This window comes from Phyllostomus hastatus, unplaced genomic scaffold (genome assembly GCF_019186645.2).
Source record: "Phyllostomus hastatus isolate PE091 unplaced genomic scaffold, TTU_PhHast_1.1 phas_contig_150, whole genome shotgun sequence".
In the NCBI taxonomy this organism is placed as follows: domain Eukaryota; kingdom Metazoa; phylum Chordata; class Mammalia; order Chiroptera; family Phyllostomidae; genus Phyllostomus; species Phyllostomus hastatus.
The window spans coordinates 25690047-25707416 of NW_025333611.1; the positions used below are offsets into that span (position 1 = coordinate 25690047).

General features: G+C 42.5%; 1 protein-coding gene across 7 annotated transcripts in view; it reads right to left on the reverse strand.

Annotated features, from left to right (window-relative positions):
- ARHGAP26 (Rho GTPase activating protein 26) overlaps positions 1-17370 on the reverse strand; it is a 404595-nt gene that overhangs the window by 264831 nt on the left and 122394 nt on the right. For 4 of the 7 annotated variants that reach the window (XM_045819332.1, XM_045819327.1, XM_045819321.1 and 1 more), the window contains exons 7-10: positions 16261-16365; positions 14625-14754; positions 7492-7592; positions 1997-2094 (exon numbers count right to left, since the gene is read on the reverse strand). In XM_045819332.1, coding sequence (XP_045675288.1) covers positions 1997-2094; positions 7492-7592; positions 14625-14754; positions 16261-16365 — 434 coding nt within the window. The remainder of the gene's footprint in view (positions 1-1996; positions 2095-7491; positions 7593-14624; positions 14755-16260; positions 16366-17370) is intronic. The other 3 variants (XM_045819338.1, XM_045819331.1, XM_045819324.1) reach the window with 1 other exon arrangement.

Sequence of the window (17370 nt, forward strand, 5' to 3'; positions counted from 1 at the left end):
CCAAGGTCAGCCCCCACCTGTGTTCTGCCCAGGGCCACCCTGCCTGTGCTATAAAGCAATCTGAGATGGCTGCTACTTGTGCTGGTTTGGGAGATTCACAGGCAAAGCCAAGCTGTGAGTCTAGGCTGACTGCTGCTAGTGTCAGGTCAGGGGCCACTAAGCAAGAGGTATGGGGGCTGACGGCTTACCGAGGCCAGTTGTTGCTTGTTTGATAAGATTTAGGAAGCTGTGAAGCATGGGGCAACACCAGCCACTCATATGGAAAAGTCATGGTTAAAAATTTGGATGGGCCCATAAGTTGGGGGGCAACAGAGTCTCAAGGGTTCTCCAGGACAGAGCCAACAGTGTTAGCCAGATTGATGGAGTCTCAGATATGGCACCCACCTTCTGGCTCCATGGCTCTGTGGAGAGAGGGCTCAGAAAAGGGACAATGGCCTCTGCCTACCATTCTATCTGGGAGAAAGCTGTTTCCCAGCTTCCACCTTGGTGCCAGACATTTCAGTTCCTCCCTATGTGTCACTGATGTCTTTCAAGCTGCTACCCCAGTGCTTGGAACTCACAGGGAGTGAGTCTGAGTAAGCCTATGTGCAGGTTCTTTAAGGAGAACTGCTTGGGACTCCAGAAGTTTCTTCCGCTGACTCCCCTGCTTGTTTTTACAGCCAAAATTTATGGGGATTTATTTCCTGGCACTGGAACCCTGGGCTGGGGGGCCTGGTGTGGGGCTAGGACTCCTCGCTCCCGAGATATCCCTCCAGAATTTTTATCCACCACACATGGGTGTGGGACCAGCCTGTTCCATGTCTCCGTATCTCCTACCAGTCTGGATGGATGGATGTGGTTTCTTTAATTCCATAGTTGTCAGGCTTCTATTTCAACTCGATTTCTGATAGTTTTGAATGATAGTTTTTCCATATTGTAGTGGTAATTTTGATATGGTTGTGCAAAGAGGCAAGCCATGTTCACCAATGCCACCATCTTCCATGAACTTCTGACTTAGGCCAAACAGACATGCTCTCTGCATGGGAGCTCCAGCAGCTCCAGTGCAGACAGACATCATGGCAAAAGAAGGCATTCCACACCTGCCCACACACAGAGGAGCATACCCAGATGGCACTTAATTTCTGGATCCCCTAGAGCTGGGGCTAAGTGGCCACAGGTAAACATCCCAGGGAGGGTAGAAGTACTGACTTAACAACATGGTATGGCATGTTTGTTTAATGAAGGGGAGAAAATAAGTGCCATTATGTGTGAATCATGCTGGGATTTAAGGATCTTCATGCTAGTACTGCTGATCTTGAGCAGACAGCTGAAATAAGCTGAACACGTGGCTTTCATTGAAAGAATTAACCTGTTGCCAAGTAAAGTGTCTCTAAGAATTGGAATGTTGTCAAACTAGCTTAACACCATGAAATGGTACAACTTAATGGGACTCTGTAAATCTTGAGGACTACAGCACAGAGCTCTCTCTCCAAAGACTGTGATTTCACAAGTGGGTCGCTGTCTTTCCTAGACATGCACACACACAGTAGCAGGTGAAATGCTGTAACTAACAGCTGTCTTTTTTAATTAAGGAGAACGTCTTCTACTCTTCCTTTTACACAATTCCTTTGGAATCGTTATATAAACTTTTAAAAATTAAACATTTTTTAAAGTAAAAAAATCTCAAATAGCTGATACAGTCACGCTCAATAGTCAGTTTTATTTAAACATCGATTCAACCTTCTGAGATATAACACACATTCCTGAGACAAGAAGCCTTCACACTAAAATAAAACCAACCAACAAGTAGCTCAGTGCTGAACCTAAAGGAGTGGGGAGACTAGACTGATCCTTAACAAATCAGCAATAGGCCTGAGGTCTATTCCCAACTGAATATTAGTACAGGGGTGGGGAAGGGGAAGGGTGGGGGGACCAGAAAGTTCTGACTGAGTGGAAAACATAAGAAATCCAAAGCGAGTAATATTTGTTTCTGGGAAAAAGTATGATGGCTACTCACTTGTCTACTGCTTCTACGTCAAAGCAAAACCTCTTCTCAATAGAATCTGTTTTCCGCCGTATGCAGGATTTGAGGGTGACCGACTCGTCTTCTCCCTGCTGGAAACACACAGACTATAGAGATGGAGCCAGAATAGGGGCTCTGCTCCTCTCAAGGACAAGCATGCCACATGAATAGACGTGATCACTTCCTCTTCTGAGTGTTCATGATCACAGGAGGTAAAAGGTTCATCATAAACCCTATAAGAAGCTAAAATTTGTCAACCATGTTCCACTTGGAGCCAAGTGTTGTTAGTACTGGTAGATCATGATGGCCCAGCATCAACCTACATTACATTGAACTCTTGCTGATAGATTTAATTTGTAAGTTTGATATGAGTCGCAACAAGACAACCTTGCAGTTTCCTCCTAACTCAGAGCTTCTCAGATCTCAGTTCAGTCATCATTTCTCAGGAAAGTCTTCCTGGACCAGGTCAAACACCTTCACACATGTTCACACAGCACCATGTACCTCTCCCTCCCTCAGGGCACGAATCACAGCAGACATTTTCCACAGATATGAACAATGATTCAAATAATGTGTATCTCCTCATTAGACTCTAAACTCTCTGAAGAGGAAAGGAACTGTGTCTGTTTTGGCTTACTCTTGTGTCCCCAGAGTATAAAAGGCCTTGGAACACAGTAAGTACTTCACAAATGTTTTAACACATATATTGAGGTATAATTAATGTGTAATAAATTGCACATGCTTAAAGGTACAATTTTTGAGTTTTGACAACTGTATACATGCATGAAATCATAACCACAATCAAGCTTGTGAACATTTCCATCACCTCCAAAATACCCTGCTGTCCCTTTGTAATCTGTCCCTCCACCCAGCAAACACTGAATCTGCTTTCTGTCACTACAGGTAAGTTTGCATATTTTATAACTTTATAGAAACAGAATGCCCTTTTCCATCTGACTTCTTTTACTCAGCATGATTCTTTTGCAATTCACTCTTATCGTTGTGCAAATCAGGAATTTATTTCCTCTTGTTGCTGAGTCGTATCCATTGTATGAATGAAATATAACAGTTTTACCATATAGTACTAATTTCTTCTCTTTCTATCACAGAGGAATTTGTTAAGGTTCCTGTTTCCCCTGCCTCTCCAATATTTTTTTTTCTGAACGAGGGGGGAAATGAGCAAACTTGCCTAGTTTATTGAAATAATAGGAAATGTGAGGGCTTATGGTAAAACTAACCAGGCATTAATATCAAAATAGCACATAAAACACAGAAAATCTAGGAAGAGACAGTTTATATTCACAGGCCTTACATCTATTGTTTTTTACTGAATAGCTCAGATTAAGTTCTCAGATTGAGAACCACTCCTTCTACACTGTGTAAATGTCTGAGTGTAAATGCCCACACACATGGGATTCTGACCGTGTGGATATCTAACTATATCCCAGATTGAATGACCAAGAACCAATTTCTACTTTGAGTGCTTATGGGGAGAAGTCCCTGGTGAATGGGAGGGAACAGGTGACCTATAAAATACTGTCAAATGTAAGAAAAAAAAGAAAATTCTGTTCCAAGGATGGCCATATCATATCAAAATAAAAATCTATAAAGATGATTTGTTCAACTACTGATGTTTAAAAAAAATGGGGGATACAGACAATAATCACTTAAATAAATGAAAAGTTACTACTGTGCCAACTACTATAGAGAAAAAAAAGGCAGGTTGTGTCACAAAAGCTTAAATTAAGGGAATTTGACCTGGTCAGGAAGGTCAGCAAAGGTTTTCTGGGCTGCAACTTGAAGCATTCATGAGATAAGACCAGGAGAACAGCAGTGGGGATGGAGACGAGCAGGCAAAAAAGCCCTGTGGCTAGGGTCCTTGGGTGCCTGAAGGAACTGAAGGGAAGCTGGTGTGGCTAGAATTCCAGAGCAAGAAGGAAAGTGGAGTGAGCAAGGGTTTGAGGAATGCCAGAGTAACAAGATCCTGCAGATTGTGGTCTGTGCCCTGAGAGCAGTGGGAAAAAAGACGAAAGGTTCCAAGCGGGGTCAGCTTTGGGCTGCTGCAGACCTCCTGCCAAGAGATGCCTGTGGGATGCAGGGAAGTCTCTTTTACCAGATGCAAGGGCTGGTCTCCAGGAGGATGGAGCACATCTGCCCACATCTCCTGGCCTGAAGCCCAAAGAAAAGTGTGTACTTTTAAAGGACATAACCCAAATGAAAGGGACAGTGAAGGGAGAGAAAGGGTGGAGCAAAACCATGTTAGGAAGAGAAAACACCCTATAATCTATGTTAAATCTACCTCCAGCTCCTTGGAAAGCTTTATATGAACAAGTGCACAAAGATGTCACATGATCTTCCTGAATAAATTTAAAAGATACCACTTCTAGACAGTCAGTCTTCATATTTATTCCACCCTAAAGCTAGGGAAACAGAGCCATACCTTGGAAGGCTATTTATTTATATATGTGTTTATTATTATTGTTGTTGTTGTTATATTGTTATTTTATTATTATTATAAAATATATATCAACTTGTAATACATGTAATAATATTAAATATATAAGTAGTTATAATTATTATTGTTATAGGCCTCAGAATCAGGAACTGCAGACCCCAGAATCAGGGTTCGAGTACTGACTCATCATTCATTACTTATATGGCCTTAAAAATCATTTTCTCTCTCTGAACCTAAATTTTCTCTTTTGTTCATGAGGAATACTGGATCTACCAGGATAATATAGGACAATAAAAGGACTTAGAAATGCGTAAGACATGACATAAACACAGATTATTATCAGGAAAATTATTATAATATCACGCTCCTAACATAGTGCTCATTATGTGTCCAGCTCTATCCCGAGAAGTTTACATACACAAATTCATATAAATCTCCTAACAACTCAATGAGGTGTTCACTCTTATCTCACTGAAGCCTGGGGAGTCCCAAACATCCACCATAGTTGGTCTCTGCCCTTCACTTTCAAGTGTGATAAGAAGTAGAGAAAGTACAAGAGAGCTCTTCATTAAAGGTTTAGGAAAGCACAAGATAAAAAAAGCCCCAAAATAAAGACTGTGTGAGGGAATGATTTGTTGAAGCTGAATTCTAGAAGGACAAAGACTTGGAAAAGGACTATGACTCAACCCTAGAGAGGCAGGCCTAACTCTATTTCCATTCATGAATACCAGGGCATACCTACTAACATAGCTTTTTTAAAAAACATTCCTTCTAGCTCAGTGATTTCTCTGTGTTTTGATATTTTCACATGTCTGTTTTCTTGAGATTACTTATATGTCAACCCCACCCCTGACAAGTCACATTAAAAGAGCTTTGGCTTTTTTTGGCTTTAATACAGGGAAGGAATAAAGACGCTGGTAAACTCCCACATTGTAGCCTAATGAAAAGAGGGCCAGGAAAAAAAAATTGGAAGCAGTAGAGAGCAAGGGAGCAACATGGCAGAACAGCTAACAGTGATGATAACAGCATCTAACATTATAGACCCAGGCAGTCTAACTTCAAAGCCAGTGCTCTGAGCCTCTCCACTGTAATGCCCACACATGTGCAAACCCAACATGTTACATAAAAATGCACCAGAGGCAATCAGGGTTGGTATACTGATAAAGGACTAGTTTATTAACAGATCAGACACAGCTGAAAACTTACTTACTAAAGACAGAACCAGAGACATCAGAATGGAGTCCAGAGATCCAAAGAGGTGAAAAATATAAATATTTTTACTGAAAATATTTAAATAGCTCCAGAAGAAGATAACAGAAATAATGGGGAGGGGGAAAATTCCAAGTGATAATAAGCGGGAATTACCTAAAGTTACTGAAAGACACCAATTCTCAAACTCATAGGACCATCACAATGAAATGAAGAAGGGGGATAATAGTAAATGGAGGAGGTGAAGAAAGAGAAGAAAAGAAGATACTAACATCAGCCAGAGAAAAAAGGCAGATCACCTAAAAAGGAAATGCATGCAGTATGTTACCACGGACAGTCAGTCCAACTGCCAGGGAGTTTCCCGCATTGGCCAGGTTGGCAGCAAAGAGGAGTTCGTACACTGTCCAGAGCTAGAAAGATGAATGGATAGGGCCACAGTCCGCCAAACCTAGAAAGATAAATTGGACAGGACCCAAGTGCACTGAAAGCTAGAAAGATGAATAGATGAGATCCCAATGTGCTAAAAGCAAGGAAGATAACTGGATAGGAAAAAAGCCCTCCCCTTCCTACTCCTGTAAGAACCTCAGGCTTCAGCAGGAAGAGGAAATGGTCTTTGAGACAGAAGTCCACCATTCTCCCAGGCCAAGAAGCACCTGAATAAAGCGCCTTTCCTTCTGCACCAGTACCTGCCTCATGAGTTTGGCTTTTGTTGGGGCAGGCAGCTGAACTTGCACGTGTTTCGGGGGCTTTTTTGGTTTTGTTTTTGTTTTTTTGTTGTTGTTGTTTTGGTTACAAGTGCACCCAGAGGAAAGGAAAACCCTTGAAGCACAATACCAGTAACCCACAAAGCCTGGTGCAGCCTGACTCTTCCAAAGATGGCCACACGAATATCTTCCATCCCACACACACTTCACACAGTATGACTTGGCTACTCCTTCTACCATTGAGAAGCAGGGTCTGCATCCTCTCCCACTGAAATTGGGTGGGCTTTTGCGACTGTTTCAACAAACAAAATAAAAGTAAGGTAATATGACTTCTAAGAGCAGGACATTAAAAAGCAATGCAGTCTCTGCTTTCATTAATGGAGTATTTACTCTTGAAGCATTTAGCTACCAGCGACCACCATGCTGGGAGGAAGCCCAAACTAGCCCACATCCAGAGACCAGACAGGCCCTGAAACTATAGAGGAAGAAGGAAGAGAAGGAGAGAGAAGGAAATCAAGGAAAGGAAGAGAGCTATCCTCACCAGCCTTGAACTCCTTCAGACCCCACTGTTCCAGCAAAAGCCACCATCTGATTGGAGCCGCACGAACACCTGAGCCCAAACCACCCAACCAAATGCTCACCAAATTCCTGACCCACAGAAACTGTGAGAAATGCTAAAATGATTTTATTGTTTTAAAAGTTGCTAAGTTTGGGGGGTGATCTGTTAAAAAGCAATAGATAACTGGAACATCTGAACCACCAACTGGCAGCCCTGTGGGTATCAAGTGAGAGTGATGTGAAACAGTTTTGCAGGATGAGGTTGTCCAAGAATTTCTAGCATCCAAACACATTTGATACACGTAACGCTGCATATATGTGAAACACAGGCATCTTTCTTAGTTGTAATTTCTAACATAACTTAGAGCTAAGAAGACTCATCTTGTTTCAGTTACTTTTTAGGGTACTATGCCTCCTGAAACTATTGCATAAAAATTAAGAAAATTAGAGTGAAACACTGGAAGTGTTACTTTACACATGCATTATAATTACTATATTATATTATTAATTATTACCTTTGTTAGCCTAGCAAATCAAGCATGAAATTAAAAAAATTAACTTACCCCCTTTCCTCCTGACTTTTGGTCAAACGGTACCATGGTGATTTGTTTGGAATCCCGCTCATATGTACAGTAGTGCTTCACCCAAGAAGTTCCAAAGTGACCTGCAAAGTAACATTTCCCATAAAACATCTATATATGTCCACTGCATTCCAGGAAGACACACAACTGTAACCCACAATGCTCCCCTACCCTTTACTTGTTTCTAGGGGTAATATTACCCCTAGGGGTTATTCTCCACACCAACTAGACTGAAACAGGCAGAAATCTGGTCCGACAGGCTGGAAATGGAACTTACCCAGGGCTTTTCCCCAGGGACCAAGGAAGACTGTTTCCCACTAAATGCTACATCTGATGGGTCTTAAAATGTAAGGGAAACAGAGGTTCCCTGGAGAAATTAATTCACTTTCCCATCATCAATCTCCATTTGAAGTTTCCTGTCTCTCCCCTGACAGGAGGAAGATGATTGAGGAAAGAACACAGAAAGCTCCTCAAAGTGCTTGTCACCAGTCCCATCTGGTGCGATGACTTCATGCTTCCCACACAGCTGCTCTGAGACTGCGTGCACAGGCACACAGGGACTCTGACCTACTTCCAAGCCCCTCGTTTTCACTTTAGCGGAACTTATGAAGACCTGAGAAGCAGAAAAGGAAAACTCGGAGACACCAGAGATATAGAGTATGCAAGTAACTGTAAATACCCAAATGTAATCTAAGGAGTCTGCCCCTCAAAATTATCCCTCAGGAAAGAGGGAGATGCCCTATAGTCAACGTCTGACTAAGTCTGATTTTATCCAGTACTTGGCCAATTACTCTATTTTGAACAACGAAGTACTAAGTACTACAAAAGGCATCTTTGGCATTATTAGTTTATAAGAACCTCAATCAACACTAATCTTAGATGTGTACAGGAGTCACATAGCAGAAATGGTAAAAGATAGTAATAATAACAACCTGAATAGAGATTTAGCAGATATTTAATTATTATTTTTCAAGATATGACTGTCCATTGCAAGTGTTGAGTATTACTTAGTAAATTTAAAAGGCAATACAGTGGGTGTCTACATTAGAACATCAGGGAAAATTAAAATACCAACCACTCTGATATATCTTTTGTGGCTTCAAGAAGAAAAATAAATCCAGTAATAGCACAACACAAAGATTCCAAAAGTGTTTGTATTTTGGACAATTTGAGCATCAAAACAAATAAGGACACTCCCTGGCCAAGTGGCTCAGTTGTTTGGAACATTGTCCTGTACATCAAAAGGGTGTGGGTTCAATCCCTAGTTGGGGCACATATGGGAGGCAATCGATTGATGTTTCTCTCTCACATTGATCTTTCTGTTTCTCACTCACTCTCTCTCTCTTTCATTGATGAACATATCCTCGGGTGAAGATTAACAAACAAAAAAAAACACAAATAGGGATAGTAAGTAATGAATTTAGCCTATGAATAAAATGGGAATCTCTAAGTCCATACTGACAATAGAAAAGTAGATGGATGAATGGGTAGGTGGGTGGATGGGTGGATGGGTGGATGGATGGATAGATTATAAAGGAGGGAGGGAGGGGAGGCAAAGGGAAGTCACAGTACACTAAATGGCAACTGATAAATGTGGAGGGAGTGGTAGAGCTGAGAAATCACCACTTTGCAACCATCATAATAAAGATCAGTTCAGGCAGGATTTTCAATGGATGCTGAGTCTATGAGGGAAAAAGGTATTTACGTGATCTTAAGGTATCTCCCAACAGACTGCTAATTAGTTACATGGAAAAAAAATAGTGAATGTACAGGGAAGACACCAGACAGTACCTTGACTGGGTGATGCAAATTAATACCACCATCAAGGGTCAGATGGCCATCCTGTGCCTCCAAATGTGGTGCACAGGGGAGAGCACAATGTGTAGGATATGAGCAGGGATGCATAACCTAATTCTAATATTGAGGAAATATTAGAAGAACCTTCACTCAAGAATATTATATAAAAGAACTGGCCTAGATTCTTCAAAAACATCAGTGTCATAAAAGACAAAGAAAAGCTGAGGAAGTGTTCTAGACAAAGGAGACTAAAGTCATAACAACTAAATAACAATGCAAGATCCTGAACTGAAGGAAAGCAAAATGCTCTGTAAGGGTATTATCAGGACAACTGATAAAACTGGAAAGACAATGTCATTTATATTGAATATCTTATCAATGTTAAATTTCCTTGATATGGTAACTATGGGTACATAAAAGAATATCCTGGCTTCCAGTCAAGATGGCAACATAAGCAGACATGGCTGCCTCTTCGCACAACCACATCAAAATTTTAACTAAAATATAGAACAACTGTCACTCTGGAACATTAGAAATCGAGCTGAATAGAAGTCTGACAACTATGAAATCGAGTTGAGTGGAAGTCTGACAACTATGGAACTGAAGAAACCATATCCATCCAGACTAGTAGGAGGGGCCCGGACACAGCAAGGGCTGACCCCACACCTACGTGGATAAAAATTCAGGAGGAATATTTCAGGAGCAAGAAGTCCCACACCCACACCAGGCTCCCCAGCCCAGGATTCCAGTGCCAGGAAGATAAGTCCCCACAACTTTCTGGCTGCAAAAACCAGCAGGGACTGAGTCAGTGGAAGAGGCTGCTAGAGCCCTAAGGAGTTCCTCTTGGGGAACCCACACACGGATTCACCTACTCAGACTCACTTCCTCTGAAATCCATCACTGGGGAGGCAGCTTGAAGGGCGCCAGTGGCAGATAGGGAGAGACTGAAGTGTCTGGCATCAGGGCAAGCAGAGGCCATGGTCCCTTTACTGAGCCCTCCTCACACAGAGCCAGCAGGCTGGTGCCATATCTGAGACTCCATCAGCCTGGCTAATGCTGTGTGACCCACCTTGGAGATGCACAGAAGCTCTACCCCACCCAACTTATGGGCTCACCCAAGCTGCTTTTCCATAAGAATGGCTAGTCTTGGCTGCTAACCTAAATCCTATCAAAAGTATATCCATATTTTTCAGATCGGAGGACTTCTGGCCAAGATGGAGGCATAGGTAGACACACTGTGCCTCCTCCCACAACCAAAATAAGGACAACAAAAATTTAGAAACAAAAAAACAACCAGTACTGACAGAAAATTGAACTGTATAGAAGTCTGACAACCAAGGATTTAAACAAGAAACATTGATCCAGACCGGTAGGAGGGGCGGAGTCAGGCAGCTGGGTGGAGAGGACTCAAGGCAAAGCAGCAGGGGCGGACAACAGGCACAGGGTGGCAGCAGGTGAACCCAGCGAGGCGGCAGATTGTGGAGGGGCTCAGCGCACAAGGCGGCTGGTGGACCAGGCAGTCCCACATTCTCACACAGATAAAACAGGCAAAACTGGGGTGCGAGACAAACTGTGCAACCCAGGCTTCCAGAACAGGGAAATAAAGCCTCAAAACACTGATTGAAAACACCTGTGGGAGTTGAGGTGCCGAGAGAAACTCCCAGCCTCACAGGAGAGTTCACTGAAGAGACCCACAGCATCCTAGAATGTACATAAACCCACCCACCCGGGAATCAGCACCAGAAGGGCCCAGTTTGCTTGGGGGAAGCAGCGGAAGTAACTGAAATGCATGTAGCAGAGAGGCATGCAAGCGCCATTGTTCCCTCTCTGACCCTTCCCCCACTTACAGCAGCACAACGCAGCAGCAGCAGCAGCAGCAGCAGCAGCAGCAGCAGCAGCAGCAGCAGCAACGTGGGTTGCCCCACCCTGGTGAATACCTAAGGCTCCGCCCCTCATACATAACAGGCGCATCAAGACAAAAAATGACCCAAATGAAAGAACAGATCAAAGCCCCAGAAATAATACAACTAAGAAACAAAGAGACAGCCAACCTATCAGATGCACAGTTCAAAGCACTGGTAATCAGGATGCTCACAAGAATGGTTGAATTTGGTCACAAATTAGATGAACAAATGAAGGCTACACTAAGTGAAATAAAGGTAAATAAATATACAGGAAACCAATAGTGATGGGAAGGAAACTGGGACTCAAATCAATAGAGTGGACCAGAAGGAAGAAAAGAAACACCCAACCAGAAAAGAATGAAGACACAAGAATTCAAAATAATGAGGAGAGGCTTAGGAACCTCCAGGACATCTTTAAATGTTCCAACATCCGAATTACAGGGGTACCAGAAGAAGAAGAGGAAGGGCAAGAAATTGAAAACTTATTTGAACAAATAATAAAGGAGAACTTCCCCACTCTGGCAAAGGCAATAGACTTCCAGGAAGTCCAGGAAGCTCAGAGAGTCCCAAAGAAGTTGGACCCGAGGAGGAACACACCAAGGCTATCATAATTACATTACTCAAGATAAAAATGAAAGAGAGAATCCTAGAAGCAGCAAGAGATAAGGAGACAGTAACCTACAAAGGAGTTCCCATCAGACTGTCAATTGATTTCTCAAAAGAGACCTTATAGGCAAGAAGGGGCTAGCAAGAAGTATTCCAAGTCATGAAAGGCAAGGACCTATACCCAAGATTGCTCTATCCAGCAAAGCTTTCATGTAGAATGGAAGGGCAGATAAAGTGCTTCTCAGATAAGGTCAAGTCAAAGGAGTTCATCATCACCAAGCCCTTATTATATGAAATGTTAAAGGGACTTATCCAAGAAAAAGAAGATAAAAAACATGTACAGTAAAATGACAGCAAACTCACAATTATTAACAACCACACCTAAAACAAAAACAAACTAAGCAAACAACTAGAACAGGAACAGAGCCACAGAAATGGAGATTACATGGAGGGTTAGCAAAAGGGGAGTGGGAGTACAAGGGAGGGAGAAAAGGTACAGAGAATCAGTAGCATAGATGGTGGGTAGAAAATAGAGAGGGGGAGGGTAAGAATAGTATGGGAAATATAGAAGCTAAAGAATTTATATGTGTGACACAAGGACATGAACTGAAGGGGGGGAATGTGGGTGGGAGAGGGTGTGCAGGGTGGAGGGGAGTGAAGGGGGGGAATGGGAAAACTATAATAGCATAATCAATAAACTATATTTTAAAAAAAGAATATCCTTATTTTAGAAAATACACACCAAAAAAAGCATGGTATATGCAACCTGTTCTCAAATGGCTCCGAAAAAATTTAAATTGTGTGGGTATCTGTGACTGTGATGTGTGCGTGCACACATACCCATAAAGAGAGTGATATAATTGTGGGAAAATTGTAAAAATTTGTGCACCAGTGTAAAGGTCATATGGTTATTCTTTATAGTATTCGTTAACCTTCTTAATGTTTTAAATTACTTCAAAACAGTAAGTTACAAAAACATTCAAAGAGGAAAAAAATGCTGTATCCCAATGATATGCTCTGGGTTATTGTGTTAGCGAATCAAAACATGGTTCCAGGAATAATCAAGACACTAATGTTAAGAAACCAAAAAACTTGCATGTACAACCCATGGACATGAACTAAGGGGTGGGGGGAGAAGGCTGGAGGGTTGAGGGGTGCAGGAGAGAGCGGGAAGAAAGGGGGAAAAAACTAAGAGAACTGTAATAGCATAATCAATAAAATATACTTTAAAAAAAGACATTAATGTTGAAAGAGCACATGAAATGTCTGAATAAAATTGTATAATGTAATGTGAGAATGCAAAACAGAAACAGTGATTTTATATATGTAAGTGAATACTATTAATAAATTAAGTATTAGCCCTGGGTGGTGTGGCTTGGTGGACTGAGTGCCAGCCTGTGAACCAAAGGGTTGCTGGTTCAATTCCCAATCAGGGCACATGCTTGAGTTGCAGGTGAGGTCCCCAGTAGGGGGTGTGTAAGAGGCAACCACACATTGATGCTTCTCTCCCTCTCTCTTCCCTTTCCTCTCTGTCTAAAATAAATAAATAAAAACTTTTTTCAAAGAAAGAAAGTAAACAAATAAGTTTTGTAAGTAGACACTGAATTGTATTTTTATAGTCCTAAGAATTTATATTTTCAAGTTCACCTTAAACTCTTGAGGGTGGATCTTCTCACTGGGCATCACTTTACATCAGTAATGTATGAAACACAGAACTGAAGTAGCTTGTTTCCTCCCCCTCTAAGTAAACCCCAACAAGTTCATCGGTCTAAGAATAAGGGTCACAAAGCTCTTGTCACAACCCATGCCCCAACCTCCAGCCCCACAACAGCCCCCACTGTCACCAGGGAACAATTTTAAGCCCATGCAAATTCTTAGTAATCACTAAATAGAATAATCACTGAAACCAAGTGTTCTAATTCTCCACCAGGAAGCTTCCAAGAATAAAGACATTTGTCTAACCCAAAATCAACAGAAGGACATAAAAGCACAAAACCAACAAAAATCTGGGAGAAGTAATACGTCCAGTCAAGAAAGCAGGAGTAGACTAGGAGAGAGGCTATTCATTAAAGAAAAAAATTCCTTTCTTTTCTCCCTAGCACTGCATGCATGAATTAAGCCTAGAAGTGCAACCCTAACAGAACAGCCTCATCGACATAAAGACTTCCCCAGTCCTAGCACATAAACTTGAGACTCATCAATGAAAACTCCGTGTCATCAGCATCTGACATTTCTTTCCTTGACATCACACAAGTAAAGCAATGATGAATCTTCTTCCTAGCTATAGAAATGACCTTTCTTTCTACTTTTCACAAAATTTAAGTGTTGGGATGACAAGAGTTGAAGAGAAGAGGGAAAGTCCGTAAGTCATGATTGCTTGGGCTTTGCAGAAACAATCCCAAATGAAAACAAAATAACTAAATATTCAGTCCACCAAAGGATATAATTGCTGAAAGACAATTAGGTCTACCAGGCAAGGTGTTTCCCAGGCCTCTATGCCAAGGGTATGGTGTCTAAAGCTAAACTAAGGGGCAGGCACCTGAAGAGTTCAGTGATGCAAGGGAGTAAAGAACCACCACAGAGCCTCAGTACGTTCCAGGTTCCCAGGGGAATTCCCTGGTACAAAGAAGACAGAACATGTCCCTTGGAGATAGACAAAACTTGTGGATACCATCTTTCCCTTAGGAAACTAACTGTGGAAGTACTCTTATTCACCCAAACCTGGCCAGGCACCACTGGACATACCCTTCACCCTCTGGGCAAAAGGCATGAGTACACCCCAAGCTGCTGGTCATCACAAGCACTCACGTTTCTCCTGAACGTAGAGGTACCCTTCCATGGTGTAGGGACTGATGGTCTTGTGCTCAAGGGGATTCTCTTTCATCTTTTTCATCAGTGATTCCACTTCTGACCTGGTGCCTTCAAAGCGATTTCTTGTCTAGGATGAAAGGAATTGTATTCAAATCAAAGATACAGAACCCTATTCCCACCTCTAACAATTCAGAACATTAACCAATTGAATCCTTAGACTGAAAATAAGATAATTTAGTTCTAGAGTCAATATTAAGCAGATATTCAACAAGTTTACTTTGGCCTTAAAGTCCTATACCAGGTTGTCTCTCAGACTCTAGGGACCATTAAACTCACCTAAGGAACTTGGAGAAATGCAAATACCCAGGCCTCACCACTAAAGGGGAAAGGAGTGCCTCTGGACTCAGAAATGTGTATTTGAAACAAGAATCCAGGTGATTCAGTCCCAGGGAGGGCATGCCCTCCCCGCTCCACCCGTTCCCATTAGGACTAAGGGGCTCATTCTAGCTGCAGGCAAGCTTGGGGGCTAATGTCCCAAATGGTTCCCTCCTCCAAAGGGAGCTGCTTCACGGAGGGTTACTCCCTTCCCCAGGGCAGGTGGTACCCACTCAAGGGGTAGTCTAGGGACAAAGGGGGAAGGCATCAAACACCTGGTCCCCTTGCTTCTATTCTGGCCACTCTGAAGGTCATCCCAGCTCAGGGCACCCATGGCATTGACTGAGGCCTCTGTTGCAACTGCATCACAGCTCAACTTCTCTTGCAGGGGCCTCACTCTCTCCCAGGTGTTTCTGCTGACACCGCTCCCTATAAACCTGCTATGTGTAAATCTCCACTTCAGCTGGCCCTCAGAAGGAAACTGGCTGAACGAGAAGCCATGCGTTGTGAAACCTTTTCCAAGACTCTGCAACTACCTGTTCTCGCAGAAGACACGGAGAACTATGTCAGAGCAAGCTGCAGGCTTCTAAAAGCCTTACAGTACAACCCACATGGGCGCATTTGGTTTCTTTTCCACACAGAATCATCTAGAAATAAAGACGACATGCAGACTAAGGTGGCCCAGACTTAAGGAAGAAGTGGGCTCGAGCACCAGAAACTGCTGAACAAAGAGCCCTAGGCAGGATTCCTAGCACCAAAAGGTCCTGCTGTTTAAATCTGGGAAAGGAGATTGGGATTTCCTTTACTTGGATTTCCTCTCAGCCTTACTAACAGTTGAAAAGAGCACATCGTTTGAGCTGGGGCCAGCATGTGTGCCCCACCCCCGCTCCCGGAACACACACACGGACACTCCAAGGTCTCATGTGGCAGGGCAGCTAGAGGCACAGAAGCGGGGCTGGGCTGGGACTTCCACTGCCAAAGGAAATCCTGACCCTGGTGCTACAGATTTAAAATATAATCAGCAGCAGTACTTCCTAAAATATAAATAGTGCTTTGAAATAATGGAGAAGAGGATGACGTGCTAATCTGGGGCCACCAAGACCCTAGAAATGCCTGCCCCCAGCTGCCCTTTGAACCAAGCAAGACCCATACTCCTTACCTGCATTCTAACCCACGTAAGCGGATCTCTATGCAACCAAACCCATGATTAGTTTTTTCCTTAACCAGGGAAAAGAATTCTGTCCCTTTGCCCACTCACGTTCTGTATGCTAATGGTCAGCTGCATCTTGAAGTCACTGAAATCCTTGGCCAGTTCATAACCATGGTGATAGAAAGTGAAGAGTCCTTGCAAGAATGCCAATAGCTGCAATGAGGTAGAAAGGTGGAGTTTACATAAGTAGGTCAAAGAGGTATTACATAGTTGTATCTGAGTTCCCCACCCTGGTTTGAAAATCTAGAATAAAGTACTAATAATGACTATCACTTACTGAACACTATTTCCATGCCAGGCACTGTTTTGCTGAGTACTCACAACATCTATTAGATAAGTACTACTGTTACATTCATTTTAATAATGAGGAAGTAGATTCTCAGAGAGGTCAGATAACTTGCACCAAAATACACAGTAAGTGGCAGCCAGGATTTGAAACCAGATCTCCTTGACACCAACCCAAGCTCTTACCACCTCCTAAGAAAATCTTTTTGTTAGAAATGAAAGACCACAGCTCCAAATCAGCCTCCTTCTAACACATTTGTAGTATCAGGTTATTGTGCAGAAGAGTGTGCTTATATTGATAACCAACAAGAAAGGGAGAAAAGGAAGCTGGTGTGTTCTGAGTCTGAAGTCTAACAGGCAAAGTCAAGTAAAAAAAAAAAACCATACAGGTCAGACTTCAGCTCAAGCGCTTCTTAGCTCTCCCTAAACTATTGAAAAGTAAACACTATGGATTTCTTTATTAAAATACTCCCATGTTCCCACATCCTCAGGTACAATGGTTTCCCTAAATTCCCACTTAAATTGCCTAGGGCTAAAGGTAAGCCCATTCATTGTTTAGTCTTGTCTTTAGTGAAGAGTGAAAACATCTGTTCACCGAAATTCTTACAACACGCCTTCACTTAAAAACTATTAAAGTCCCTGCCCTGGGCTCCTGCCAGCCTTCCCTTCTCCAAGCTAAATAAACGTTCCTCGGTCTTTTCTCTCAGAGCCTACATGCAAGCCTCACTCTTGTTAGGCTGCCCTGGCCTCTTCCCAAGTTCTACATATCTTGCCTCAGTTCCAAATATCAACATAAAAAGGGATTATAATCAAAGATTGAACAAGGTTTAGAAGAACCAGAACCTCACCTCATCATAGGCTCAGTTTCCCTGC